Here is a 14224-nt window from a genome sequence, read left to right as displayed (position 1 = left end):
GGTAAAAATTTGTGTTTTTTGGGAAGAAATTACTTGCTAAAAATGATTAACAATCAAATTATTAATACAGTGTCCAATATGAAACTTGTGAACTGTCAGTCGTGTTATTTACGTAGGATGTTGTTTTAGCTTTCAAGCTGTCATAAAATAAATACACTTGAGTCTATTTTATAGCTGCCTCTCATTTGATCTTGGCTTTTTATGACTTAGTAAGTTCTTTTAAGAGGGCTGCATGGCTGCATGGTGGCGCAGTCGGTAGAACTGTTGCCATACAGCAAGAAGCTTCTGGGTTCAATTCCTGAGTTTTTCTGAGTGGAGTTTGCATGTTTTCTGGGTCTACAATAAAATTAAGCTTCTTTTTTTTATTGCACTCTTTAGTATTTTTATAGGAACGTAAAAACTAAAAAAACATCAGAAAAATAATGTGTCAGAAGGTGGTCAAAATAGGAACTAGGTTACAAGTTTTTTTGAATATGCTGCTTTACCAGAATAATGTTCAAACACAAAAATAGGTTCTAATTTAGTCATGGTTTAGAAAAGTAACTTACAATGGCACAGAAAGCGCTTTTTCACACTTCTATTACAATATGAACAGAAACCTTGTGCCTTTTGTGGCAGAGTTGACAGGCTTTTTCTGTTCGTCTGTGGACATTATCAACAGACTTGAACAAGTTGACACTGTAAACAGCGCACATACATGTCTGTCAGGTTAACTGCTCTGAGCTCAGATCAAAAAGTGTTTGAGTGGTTGTTGCAGATTTTTTTTCTTTTAAAACCACAACAATTTTGAAGGGAAGCACTTGTACTGGAGTGCAGGCGACAAAACATATTTGCTGTTCCTGTGCCTTGATTTCCTAAGTTGCTGTCGCGTGGCTTCTTATCCTACCACGCATGTTGGTGCATTTAAAACAGTGTTTTCCCTGGATCTAAGCATGAAGAAAAAAATTTTGATTTTGTCAAACATTATGCTATTCCATTTCCAGCAGTGGGATGCATGGCAAAAGAAATGCAACCTGTTCAAATGCACTTTTCCAAACGGTTTTAAACAGTCAGCTGTCTATTCTGATCATCTAAATGTATTCTTGAGGTGGAGGTGGAGCTTGACTATAAATATTTTGTCAAACAATTCAAAATCAGTATATTTTGTATTGTTGTCCAAGTTTAATCACTCAACAAAGCTTGGACAAAAATTCTGGCCAATTTAGAATGTAAACAATATTTGCTTGAACCTGCATATGTGTATGCCCCTGAAATGCAGGACGGACACATAGTTTTGTCTTTCCATACTGAATAAAAACTTGTGTGTTAATCGTTGAATACAAGTTCAAAGCTGTAAGCACAGTCACTGAAAAATCACAAACAAGAGTTAACTGCTATATTCACAGAACAGGTGAGTCTATCTATCAGACAGCTTACATCAAGCAGTCGGTATGCTGAGATGAGTGAACCTTCTCATTTTCTGCATTATGTACCTTGGATGTAAATAACATTATTATTAAGCCAGTGGTATGAGCTTAGAAGGTGTTACACAAATTTCATTGTGTGTGGCAAGCATCATAAGTTTAATAACTTTTGAATATGCAAAATATTAATCCTTATCAGAACATCTAATCCTATCCTGCAGACAAATCAGTCATCAAAAACAGCTTAAATAAATATACATTTCATAAGGTTGAAAAAACAATAAATAACAGGCACTGTTGTGACAACATGAAAGGCATCGGTGTCCTTGAGCTTGAAATAACAATCTAATCTAAAAAAAAATTATTGACAGCATCACACTGGGTCTGAACAACAGAAGCTGAGCTGTCAGTCTGCATCATATCTCTGACAGGCTCCTCTGGACTGCAAGGCTTTGATCTTTTCTCAGTGTAGAGCACCGGCGTGTGTGAGGCAGAAAGTGAATAGCATTGAAAATATTAAAATATTTACAGAACAAAGCCTCAATAGAAAGTCAGACATCAAAGCCAAAAAACGTCCACCTGCTGTGAATGCAGAAATTAACTACTTCTCTTTTAGTTTCAAGTCAATGTGGAAACAGTTTTGAAAAATTCTAAAAGGCAACTGTCTATGAAACAAAAGCAAAAGAGAAAATTGTTTCTGTGAATGTTCATAAGCGCAGTCATATTCTGTAGCTCCGGTGCAGATATCTGACAGACAGTGAGTCAGAGCAATGTGCATCATTAAAAGGTGGGCTGTCAGTCAGCATTTCAGCTGGGTTGCGTTTTGTTTTTTGTTTTTTTTTTCCTGAGACCCGCCTGTTTCACTGATTGATATGCTGGTGGGTCACTGAGAGCTCTCATGGGAATATGAATGATTAACACATGACCAGATGGAGGCTGCAAACACCCTCACAATGTTCCTCTCACTGGGAGGATCAGTGTCGGCTTTTAAATGAAGGATGTTTTTATTTGAAGCAGGACCACTGAGAACTGTATTAGCTTTCAATATCTGGATATAGATTAGGCTCCTCACAGTAAATAAAAGCCTCACAAAGTGGTCAATACTCAGAATCAAACCAGGCCGTCTTTAGCTGATCCAGCAAGCTGCTGCATTGATCAAACTCCCACATCTCCACTTGGAAAAGGAGATCAAATCTTTGCAAGCTCTAGTAATATTTATCACTGCTTCCATTCCACAGAGCAAAATGTCTGTTCTTTTACACCCTTTTAACTTCAAACATAAAAAAAAACATGTATTTGCATCCTAATATTACACACGTCACACCAGTAATGATGCAGATTATTATTTCTTGTAATTTATACTTATCCATTTTTAACACATATATATCACAACTTTACACAGCAGGTTAGCTCCAATATTTATAAAAACAACACCTATTCACAACACAATTGTTGCTATTTTAACCAAGGTTTAATGATGCAGTTGTGCACTTGTCCTTATCCTTGTTGACGATAAGCAAAAATTTTATGGTTTCGTGCCCGTTTCATCATATGCTTGACTGAGTAGCCGGTTACCTCTGTTACAGTCCACAGGGGTTCCCGAGGTTCCCCTGCGATCGTCAAAAGCGCGGATCAGATTTTTCTGACTGAGCGAATTGCATGTGCAACACTGCATGTGCAACAATAAAACTCATGTTAAAGATAGCATCAAACACGTTAAAGCTAAAGAGCCGCTGTGACGTGAAAAGATCTTTGTCCATTTCTTGTGTCCATTTCTTGTGTTTCAAATCAACAAATAAAGGTTAATATCAGAGAAAGATTAGTTTTGAAACAAGGCTCAACCAGGATATATAGTGCACTATTAGTACATGCTGTCAAGAACAAATACAAAGGCTGCAACCTTTAACAAATGTATTTAAGGGATAGTATGTGTGGATGGAGGTGTATTGGGTGTAGGGGTCTTGTTTCCAGTGCAGTGCACAATGCATTGATGTCTGTTTTCTACTCTACTGCTAAGCTGCTCCCCAAGGGAAACAACTCAAATCACAGGATGAGAACATATAAAATTAACACAACAAATACAAAAATACCAAATGTTTAAGTTGTATATTCACACGTACAAATAGAACAGTGCTATCTAGAAACTAAACTTGGATACACACAGCTTAAGTGTTTTCTTTCGAGTTGCTGTTCACTGTAAACAGTCTTGATTTGATCCTCTCTTATCTCTACACTCACCCCTTTCACCCTCCACTGGCTGTCTTCCCACAAGCGGTTTATGTGCAAAAAATAAAGATACAAGGCAGAGGAGTAAAGGGGGGCTTTCAGGGCGATGGGGGTGGGGTCTTATAAACGAGGATAAATCCATCCTCTGTAGGCCGAGGCATTGTGTGTGGCCTGTTTCCTGGTTTCAGAGTGTGCCCATATATCGTTATGATATATACAAAAATCGGAAGGAGGGAGATAAGGAGCCAAGTCATTACACCTGGACAGGGCTGTGGCACACCGGATAAGGTGTACGCATACACACTGACTGTATCCATTTACATGCACACACATTATCTGTCTTCAATCAGCGAGAATTCAGCTAAACAGAGTCCAAATATCTTTTGCGTCAACCTTGTTTTAAAATGTTGCTTTGTTCAGGTCTTGGATCAACTAAATGACATTCTAGATACATTTTGAAAAAACTGAACTTGAATTTGAAATGATTCAAACTTCGGGGACCATTTCTGTAATGAGTCAAAAAGCTGTTGCAATGCCTTGCAGAAGAATCTTCAACCCAGGAACCACTTTTCATTTACACACATATTACAGATGCAAAGTCAGTGGGGTTTTTTTCTATTTTATATTGCAGATCTACAGAAAATAGTAGTAATGCTGAAGTAAAAGAAAATGTATGTAGTTTTGCAATTTTATGAGTGAAAATATAAAATTTGTGGCACACACTTGTATCTATTATGTCTTTCTATATATGTTTTCCAGGTTTTGTTATCAGCATTTTTCCTCCATTGTTCTTTGCAAAAATAGTTCAAACTCAGTCAGTAATGCAAAACGTATAGAGATTCGTGTCTCAGTCAAAACGTTAAATTTCCAAAATTACATTTAATTATCTTTCCACTTCACAGTTATGTACTTATTTTTATTGCCAAGACCCTATAAAACCTGGAGGTCTGCAGTTAAAAAATGACAGATGATGAAAACACTTAAAGTGAGAACAAATTTCAAAGGTCCTTTACGTATTTGTTAGCATCTGCTTTGTCATGTTTATTTTGTGGGTGAAATGTACCTGTATATAGAGACATTTTCTACTAGATCTGCAGTCTCTGTGTCTGTGATGATAATGCCCTTTGGAGAAACTGTCAGGGTAACTTTCCGAAACTTCTTGGCACTGGCTCTGGCCTGTGGGTGTGACAGAGAACACAACACACACAAAGATCAGAATGAGAAACCCTGACTTCGGTTAAACAAAGAACTACTCTGTCAGATTGACTGAAATCAAAAGTGATCAAAATGTGAGAATAAACACTGAAAAACACAACATTGTGATGATTTACTTCTGAGCAAAGGCAAGCGACTTGCTGTGCCCCAGAAACATGCAGTGGAATGTATAAAAGGCAACAGAATGGGGGGAGGAATGGCGCAATGTGATGCCCAGAGTGAGCTCTCCAGGTCGGGCTGGCAGCCACTGACTCCCCCTGCTGCTCTGCACCATCTGGGCTTTCAGCAAAATCAGTGGTAGTGCTGAGCTTGTAGACTCTGAGAGCGCCTGTTGACACTGACAGTGACCGACCTCTTTACCGCACAATTAAAACGCAGACAAGAGCAGTTTAGAGCCTCACTTAAACAATGACAGCTGCACGGTCACAGGAGGGACTGAGGAGGAAAACAGCAATGAGAAAGGGAAAAAAAAACAACCAAGAAATAAAGAGGAAAATAAAATTTTCAATCAACTGGTTTCACATCTATCAACCATGTGAGGGGTTTGTGTAGTGGTATCTTTACTCAAGCAGAAACTAGGTCTCCTCAAGGACAATTAATAGTGTCATGGCAAGCTGAGAGGGACCAACATATATATATATATATATATATATATATATATATATATATATATATATATATATATATATAGATAGATATAGATATATATATATAGATATAGATATATATATATATATATAAGAGTCAAAATGAGGGGAGGGCTGAATTAGCTGACTGTGCTGCTGGAGCTTGTTCATGTAGAAACACGGACAATTTCTGCTGCCACGTTACAAGTGTCATGCCACCAGGCAAAAATCAATCTGTCAGCCTGAGATATGCCAAGTTCAGACTCTTTCTGTACGTTTGGTCCCGCTGTCTTGTCTCATCGCGTCTGAATGAAGCGCGGAGCAAATGGAAACGTCCCGAATGTTTTCTGCTCTCCAGTTCAGGTGGACTGGTTTCCAAGGGAACGGACAAAGACATAACCAACTTTTCTTTTTTTTTTGGTGCAAAATCATCTGAATTTTAATCCTGCCATTAGGCTTGATGCAAGCTCTACTTGAGAAGCAGAGGAGGTGTGATTAGACTGCCGGAGCAGAGCTGTTTGTTTGAGAAAAAATAAATAAATAAAGCTTTTGAAAAAATAAGAGCAATTTATTCTAGGTGCTATGAAATGAATATTGTGGTCAGGATTGTGTGCATGGTCACGAAGGAATTAGCAGGTGGAAATATGAATAAAATTTAAATGCCTGTTTGCATTAATAAGTCAGTCAAGTGCTAGTGATTTTGAAAGCAGTTCTTAGCATTTTGATAACATTTTGAATTGGTAAAGGAAAGCCTGGTTGGGAATTTAAAGCCGTTTCCTGTTGGTAATACATGCATCATATCAGATTTCAAATTAGAATCTGAAGTGTTGAATCTGACATTCCTTCCATTCTTTATTTCAGAGGTCTGTTCATTTCTGAAGCATTCAAAAGATTTTTTTTTCCATTCACATTTGAGGCCAATTAGTACAAACGCAGGGTACCGCAATATTAGGCATTGTATGCATGTTATTTCTGGGCATACTCTACAGTAGACATGAGTATCATATGGCTTGAAGGCCAGAAGCATTGCATGGATCATCTGTATCCAGCCGTCTGCGACCTCAAATAAAAAACATTGAATTAATCCTAAGAGAAACAGCATTCTCTTCATGAATCTTGTGATAGCAAATAAAATATTGTGAATATTAAAACTTCCAGCAAAATAACTAACCCATTACAAGGCAGCACATAATTATTCATGGTTTCCAGTTAATAGGATCCATGTATTTTATTTGGCTTGTTTAAACAAATAGAACTCATCAACTAAGATTATCCTTATGAATTATTTTATACCCGTGACAAATGAATACCTTAAAACAGAGACCAAATACCCCTGGCACAGCATTTGTTACGGATTGCGCTGCAATTATATCTTGAATTCAACTGAATAGTTGGAATTTCCAATTTTTCATATCAAGCCAAGATCAACAGTGGTTCAAGTTAAATCTCACTGATGAGTTTCAGCACTCAAAAGAGGATTGGAGAGTGCTGTGGGCATAGCCACCATGGCTGTGAGCTAATCCTTCATGGTAGTCTGATTATGTCCATGCACTGAGATTTTGCATTTTATTTAACTTTTACATCTGCTTTTTATCATGTATTGTTGACAGACTTAAGATGATAGAGTTAAGCCCATAACATAAAATTATACAGTGATATTATTCCCTTTTAACTCCTTATCAAACTACAGAGATAAGAAATTGCCCTTGAGCATCCCAGTGAACAGCACACATTTTCTATTTAAACATTACCCTTATTTCCTTTTATGTTCATTATAACCCTCATGTGCTGCCCTACCTCTGTTAGTACTGCATTTGTGTGACTTTTAATATTAAAATCAGGTTACACAGAAGTCCCTTTGGTTCTTGTAAATACCTGCGATATCAAACCGCTAAAGCCACCATCTGCTTTGCCTGATTTGACTAATGTCCCAGTTCTGTGGCTTAATCCTGAGTCCCAGGTCCAAAACCTCCCTACTTTAAAATTTATTGAAATTTCAGTCACAAAAGAAAAACAAAAAACTGAGTCTAAAAAAAGCAATGCAGTCATTAGTTTTTATCTTTGAAATTCAAACAGGCAGAAACTCACCGTTGCAACAATTCTTCGAATAGCAGCTGAAGCCATTTCCGCTCCTTTAGGTTGTCCCACGAGAGTCATACCAAGGTACTTCACATTGAACACCATCCCTTCCAGCAGAGTCTCCTTTGTGTCTGTCCAGTTTTCTGGCAACTCTGATTTGACAAAATGACAGATCACCCGGAAATTGATCAGTTCTCTTTCAGAGCTTTATAAGGTTTTTGACTATAACCAATCAAACTACAGACATAGTTTGAAAGATGATTAACATAATGTTGTCCATCTACAGTCAAAGACATGAATTTATATCTTACAATACATTGCATTTTTGCAACACAGAAAAGTCCAGTGGAAATTAAACAAGGGACATAATTCAGAAGAAAGTGGTATTTATTTATTGTGTGTACACGATAATTAAACTATTCTTGAGTTAATAAATAATTAATAATTTTGCATGTGCAAAAAATAAGTAATTAGACAGGCATGTTTGTCAGATGTACCTGTCTAATATATTAGACAATTTTTTAACAATTCCCTTCAATTTCAGGGACTCTTTCAATCAATTGAAACAATTTATCTCTCCAGTTTCTATTATTGGTTTAGTAAGTGTGTACAGCTGCATTTTAACCTAGTTCAGGAACTATTTATTACTTGTTTACAAAGTTAGTCTTTTTAATCAAAGTCCTGGACAATGGACTAGTATCATGACAACATGGTTAGTCAACAGACCACTTCCAGGCAGGAGACAGACCAAGCCATGCAGCATGTAACTGTTTAAAATACAAGTCGAGGTTTTCAATTAAGAACTTTTTTCTTTCTTTCCACATCTGTGAATTCCTTTATAGCACCCAACCAATGACTGGATAAAAAAGAGGGAAAAGAGGCCTCACCGCTATAGCGCTGGACACAATTTGAATGGACACAATGTCCAGTGCTATAGAGGAGGATGCTGGCACCAAATTCTCCATGTGGTTTGAGCCATCTGTCACTGGCAGACCGCATGCAGCTGTGAAGGCGACTAAAATCCTTGCTGTGCTCCTTCCAAATTCACTGAATTATTAACCATTCTTTAATCACACTGTGGAGGCTGGTTCAGAAGCAGGGGGCACATTTGGTGGTAATAAATGCAAATGCTCTGGGTACATAGTGGACAGCATAAGCCGTCCACTATGTGGGTAATAGGATAACAATAGCTTTCAGTGTAGTACATGCTCTGTTTTAGCTCTTGGGGTGAAATTTTTTGATACCTAATTAACCCACTAGGGAAAAACTGTCTCATCTCAGTAGGTAATAGGTCACAGACAGCAGCTATAAAAACAAAAATGTAGAAGTTATTTCCAGTGAACATGTCAGCTGATGAAGGCAAACAGTAATCCATGTTCTACAAACGTACAGAGTTACTATTCCTTGGTTTGAATGTTTCACTGTTTCAACTGTTTATTCCTGAATTCATGTTGAATTTCCAGGGTTTATGCATTTTCTATGAAGGATCTAAGAACATAATAATTTAATCTAAAGTTTGCTGAATTAATATATTTATTAAAATTTTAGCAACAATAAATATGATCACATTTGTTTAAAAAAAATAGATTTTCTTTTCCTCAAGTTGTCCTGAATACTCAGTAACACAGTACTCTGCTTCTTCTTTCCATACACTGATAGTGATCTGGCTGAAAAAAGGTTACCACACTTTTCCCTTACTCACAAGAAAAAAATATTTAGGCCCCTAAGAAATATTTCTAATTGAATTAAAGCCATAATATAGAAGCTAAAGGAGCTCCACCCATTTTTTTAGTAAAGCAATGCTGTTTTAAAACCTCACTAGTAAATCTATAAGTTGTTTGTTTTGCAGCTGACTGCAGCTTGGCTACGCGAACAGTTAGCTCGACAAATTGCCTGGCTACTTTCAGCTCCAGCTTGTTATTATTCTACATCAAAGTGTATATTATTCTGCTAAATAAATATTTTAACTATATGAAATAAAAATAATTAGGTCATCTTATAGATTTTTGTTTTAAATTCCTGTGCAAATATCACAAATCAATTAAATCTTATTTTTAACTGAGGGTTATCATCCCAAGTGCTGCACAGTGACGCAGTTGGTAGCACTGTTGCCTTGCAGCAAGAAGGCCCTGGGTCTTTTTGCCTGTGCATGTTCCCCCTGTACCCGGGTACTCCAGCTTCCTCCCACAAAGCATGACTGTTAATTCTCCCTGTGTGTGTGTGTGTGTGTGTGTGTGTGTGTGTGTGTGTGTGTGTGTGTGTGTGTGTGTATGTGTATGGGTCTGAATCTGTGTTGCCCTGCAACAGACTGGCGAACTGTACACAGACTGGCACCGGCACCCGACCCCTAACTCCTGAGGGCTACGAAAATGGATGGATGGGTTATCATCCATCCATTTGAGAAAAAAAAACATCAAAACATCACAGCACTACAGGCCTAAGTGCTACAGTTCATGTTGTATCTTCACTAGGAAATACCCATGAATTATTTAAGCGCTTTATGTTGATGCTGCAGGGTTTCCAATATATCACAACCACCTCACGGCCCCCACCCAAAGGAGAGCGCTTAAATTTTTAATACAATCAGTGCAAGTGGGACTGGGAGTGATAAGAGTGACAGAAAAAAAAGGGTGGCTAATTGGATTTTTACATGTTGAAGAGAATCCTTGTGCTATTTGAACTGTTAGAAGGAAAGCATGCGTTGACTTGACCTGAGTGCAAGTCTGTTGAAGCTTGTGCTCATCAAGATGATTCAATTTAGAGATTATTGAAGAGCCAACGCCTTAGTGGAGCACTCATAACATTTCTGAGTTTAATAAACTGGAGCCTGGAAATAATTTCATCCTCAGCATATGGCAGCTAAGGGACTGACTCCTTTATGTGTACGCGCACACACACACACGCACACACACAAAAAAAGCAAAACACTGTGTTGTTATGACACACCGCATAAATCAATGCGAAACAACAGAGTAGGGCAAACTGATGACATTTTACCGCATGGAAACCTCAAGCGCAATCGCACAAAAGTTACAAATTCACTTGTCTGTGAAAAGACGTGCTGAATGAACTGAGGCATTCAGCGCAGCATTAGGGAACTGTTGCTCCATAATAAGGGGCCATGTGCTCTGCACGCCTTCAGCTACATGCAGCTGTTTCATAGAGTGCCACGCTCGTAATTTAATTTGCTCTGAGAAGTCAAAATTGTACCCGGGTGAATTCTCCTTTGGTTCGACACCTACGCTGCTGGTTAATTAATAACGCAAACAGAAGCACACAAATACACACAGGAATAACTACGTAAGAGAAAAAGCATCTGTGCAGGCAAGCAAAGTCCTCAAGTGATGAGCTTAAAATTTGTTTGAGTGAGTTAGTGCTTTAAAGTCAAAACAATAACACAGTCCCTCTTTTTCTATTTCCCCACAGGTCTTTAAGTAGGAAAGTATTTAATATAAGAAATGAACACGACTCTACAGTATTAGTGAAGAAGAAGTCGGCTGATTTTGAGGACTCCAGTGACACCCCCATTCCCTTCATCCTCCTTGATGCAATCTCTGCCTCACTGTTTTACTCATCTGCTGGAAGTTTGAATCTGGGACGCCACCTTGACAGGGAAAATAGGCCGCACATTCAGGGAAGGTGGTGGGCTGGGATGGCACGGGTGTCTGAGAGGGGCGCGTTGGGGGTTTGTGGATGAAACTGGTTTCCTGAGTTTGCCTTGAGGGAACAGCCAAGTAAACCGATTCTGTTCAAGCTCTTACTCTTTTCACTGCTTGCTTTAATCCGTCCCCTATATTACCTTTTACCTTTTGGATCCTTGCTTCCTCTGACTTTCACAGCAAACAGAGTATGAAAGAAAACCCCATACTTTCATGTAGTTTCTGAGAGAATAGCTAACTAGAACCACTCCAGGCTCCTGGTTGCCTCTCAGGAGATTCAGAATCACTCAAGAGTGAGTGAATTTTCATATACATACACACATTCGGTTTTATCATCATTTGTTACTCTCGTTCAATAGAACACCAAAATCCTTGTTATTTGTTCATCGCCTCTTAAGACTTCAGCATCCTGATCATCATATTTTTTAGAACATTTGATAAACCATTTCTCCTAAATTATTACAAGAAATAAGCTTAATAAATCAAAATTTCCTTTTCCATTTTGAAGACCCTCTAAGTCTCTAAAAGGTAAGATGTTTACATAATTTGTTTTCCTTTACGGGACAGTCGTCAGGAGCTTTGTCAGAATGAGATGTTGCTCTAATTGACACAGTCATCCAAGCCACCTTTTTATCAATTTAATTTAAAAAACACTAATATTATTAGGATTCCATTAATTAATTAGAGTCAAAATTAATTATTTAATTTTGACTCTTTAGATGAGCAGGTTGTACATTCTTTATCTATAAATTCCTTGAAACGACTTGGACCCATTGGTTTTCAAACTGCACAGGTATTCAATTTGTTTTGAATTAGTGCTAATTTAATAAACTGAATAAATATTGCTCAGAAAATGCCTAGGATGATGCAACCTGTGTAAATAAAGTCAAAGAAACAGATTATGTTGCCAGGCAATCCAGGCTCCATTGCTGAGAGGCCAGCAGTAACTCGGAGGTGGAACCTGCAAACTGCCTGACTAAAAGACTTGGCTCGGCTTCAGGAGAAGAGTACAAACCACAGAAAGCTGAATCAGGGTCCTGCAACCCAAAACATCTAGGAAAACAACAGCAAACATTTTTTTGTTGTGGTAATTAATCACTATCACTCTAATTTTTTGGGGCAGCATAAGAAGTTTATACAGCAGTGCCACCAGACTAGTAGTTTATGCAGGTTTTTGTAGAGGACATTTAGCTTGAAACATTTTGTTCTTTTTTTAATTTTCATAATAAAATTATTTGAAATCATTCTAGCTTTATTTGCATCATGGACTCGTCGATCTTCTGTAGGTTACATTGTTGATTTTATAGAAATTTGTTCAATAGTACGAAATAACCTTTGGTATTGTCATTGTTGTAGTATCTGGATGATAAGTGTAACATTTTTGAGACCTACTTTCTAAAATTAGGACACTTTCTTCAAGACATTGACGTAAAATGATTTTTGTAGCTATAATAGCTCTTTTTGACTGAAAAGTCAATATTGAAAAAGTTTTACTTTATATTATAAAATGTTAAAAAGGCCCCAGAACACCATTTAATTTAATAATATTGTGACATATTGCAAGTAGTTCAAGATGGTAAATATCTGACTAAAACTTCTGAGTGAAAAGAAAAACGAGATCATGAGAAATGGGTGAAATACTTTTCACTTCCCAGACACTACAATGTAAAAAACACACAAATAAGCGATATGATTACAACTACAAGGCAAAAAAAAAATCTTTTTTTTTTCTTCTTGACATCCATTTTTATTCAACATCATTCATTACATTTCTATACAGAAAGCAATTTTATTTTCAGTGACAGCGACCAAAAGGTTTAAGGAGCAGCATAATTCAATCAGAAATTCCCTCGAGCTTTTTGAATAAATGAGAACACATATGTCTCATTCAACATAATTTCATTTTCAGCATATTCTCATTGAAGGCTTTCACTTCCACATCCATATCCACTGTTCATCATAATGATCCTGGGAATTCTTCTGAATGAGCAAATTGGGCCAATGCAAATTAGGATCTTTTAAAGACTGGCGTTAAATATAAAAGAGGCAGGGGAAAGTGATATGCTTAGTTCTTGTATCAAGTAAGACAAGTCAGGGAAAAGCGGCACATAACAGTAAATTCAGCTTTCAACGTTTCACTGTTTCAGCTGTTTAGCCTCAAAATGTAGCGTGCCATCCATTTTTAGACTAGTACTTACAATATTTCCTTTAATTCAAATTTGCACTCTCATGAAGACATCTTATTTTAAGACAGAAGAGACTGTTTTTTAAACCAAAAGATATTCTTTTATTTTCCCCAAACTATATCTGGAATATAAATTACATTCCTCTGCATCCATTATGCAAAACATAACCCTCAACTCTCAAACCGTCCTCTGAAGCCTCTGTGAATCATTAATTGGAAACTGATGTTTACACATCCAGCAGTAAAGGAGCTTTATTTTTCCCACTTCAGGTTGAAGAAGAGTCCATAGAGTGAAATTGGATTAGAACAGCAGGTTATTTTTCTGCCTTCCGTTATTATGGGCATCAAATTAAAAGCCAGCGCAGACATGCAGGGTCTGGTCCTGGATAATTTCCTGCATTCTATATATAGCTGGTATCCCAGTGTGAAAATTGGGTTAATATTTACTCTGCTGATGCTAACAGTAGGTGTGTGGCGAGAATTTGAAGGTGGAGGATACTGAGATCGATGAGCAGACAGTGATTTTATCTTATGTTTGCTTTTAATCCAATCCACAGAGCTCTGATTCCCAGATACAGGATTGTTCATGACAATTACAATATCCCCACTCTCCACTGTTACCCCCAGGGTGTTAATATCCTTCAGTTCAATTTTCTGTTTTAAGCAGTGGAGCTTGTGCATTGCAAACAGAACTCAATGGTATCTAATATCTAAGCATTAACCAGAAATTGCAAAGATATTAAAACAACTGCAAAAATAAATTTTACTGTAAAGCTGGGGTTGATAGCAGAGGGTAGAAACAAATTAGTAAGGGTCCACATGTTTTTAACT

The 14224-nt window shown here is 37.4% G+C and overlaps 1 protein-coding gene across 1 annotated transcript in view; it reads right to left on the bottom strand.

The window, feature by feature from the left end:
- The window catches only part of si:dkey-71h2.2 (low density lipoprotein receptor adapter protein 1), a 41948-nt gene that overhangs the window by 12698 nt on the left and 15026 nt on the right, over positions 1–14224 (bottom strand). Inside the window, exons 2-3 of the mRNA XM_055020075.1 lie at positions 7559–7701; positions 4693–4805 (exon numbers count right to left, since the gene is read on the bottom strand). Coding sequence (XP_054876050.1) covers positions 4693–4805; positions 7559–7701 — 256 coding nt within the window. The remainder of the gene's footprint in view (positions 1–4692; positions 4806–7558; positions 7702–14224) is intronic.

This window comes from Poeciliopsis prolifica, unplaced genomic scaffold, assembly GCF_027474105.1.
Source record: "Poeciliopsis prolifica strain line A6 unplaced genomic scaffold, Auburn_PproV2 SCAFFOLD065, whole genome shotgun sequence".
In the NCBI taxonomy this organism is placed as follows: Eukaryota; Metazoa; Chordata; class Actinopteri; order Cyprinodontiformes; family Poeciliidae; genus Poeciliopsis; species Poeciliopsis prolifica.
This window is presented reverse-complemented; position numbering and strand designations above follow the sequence as displayed.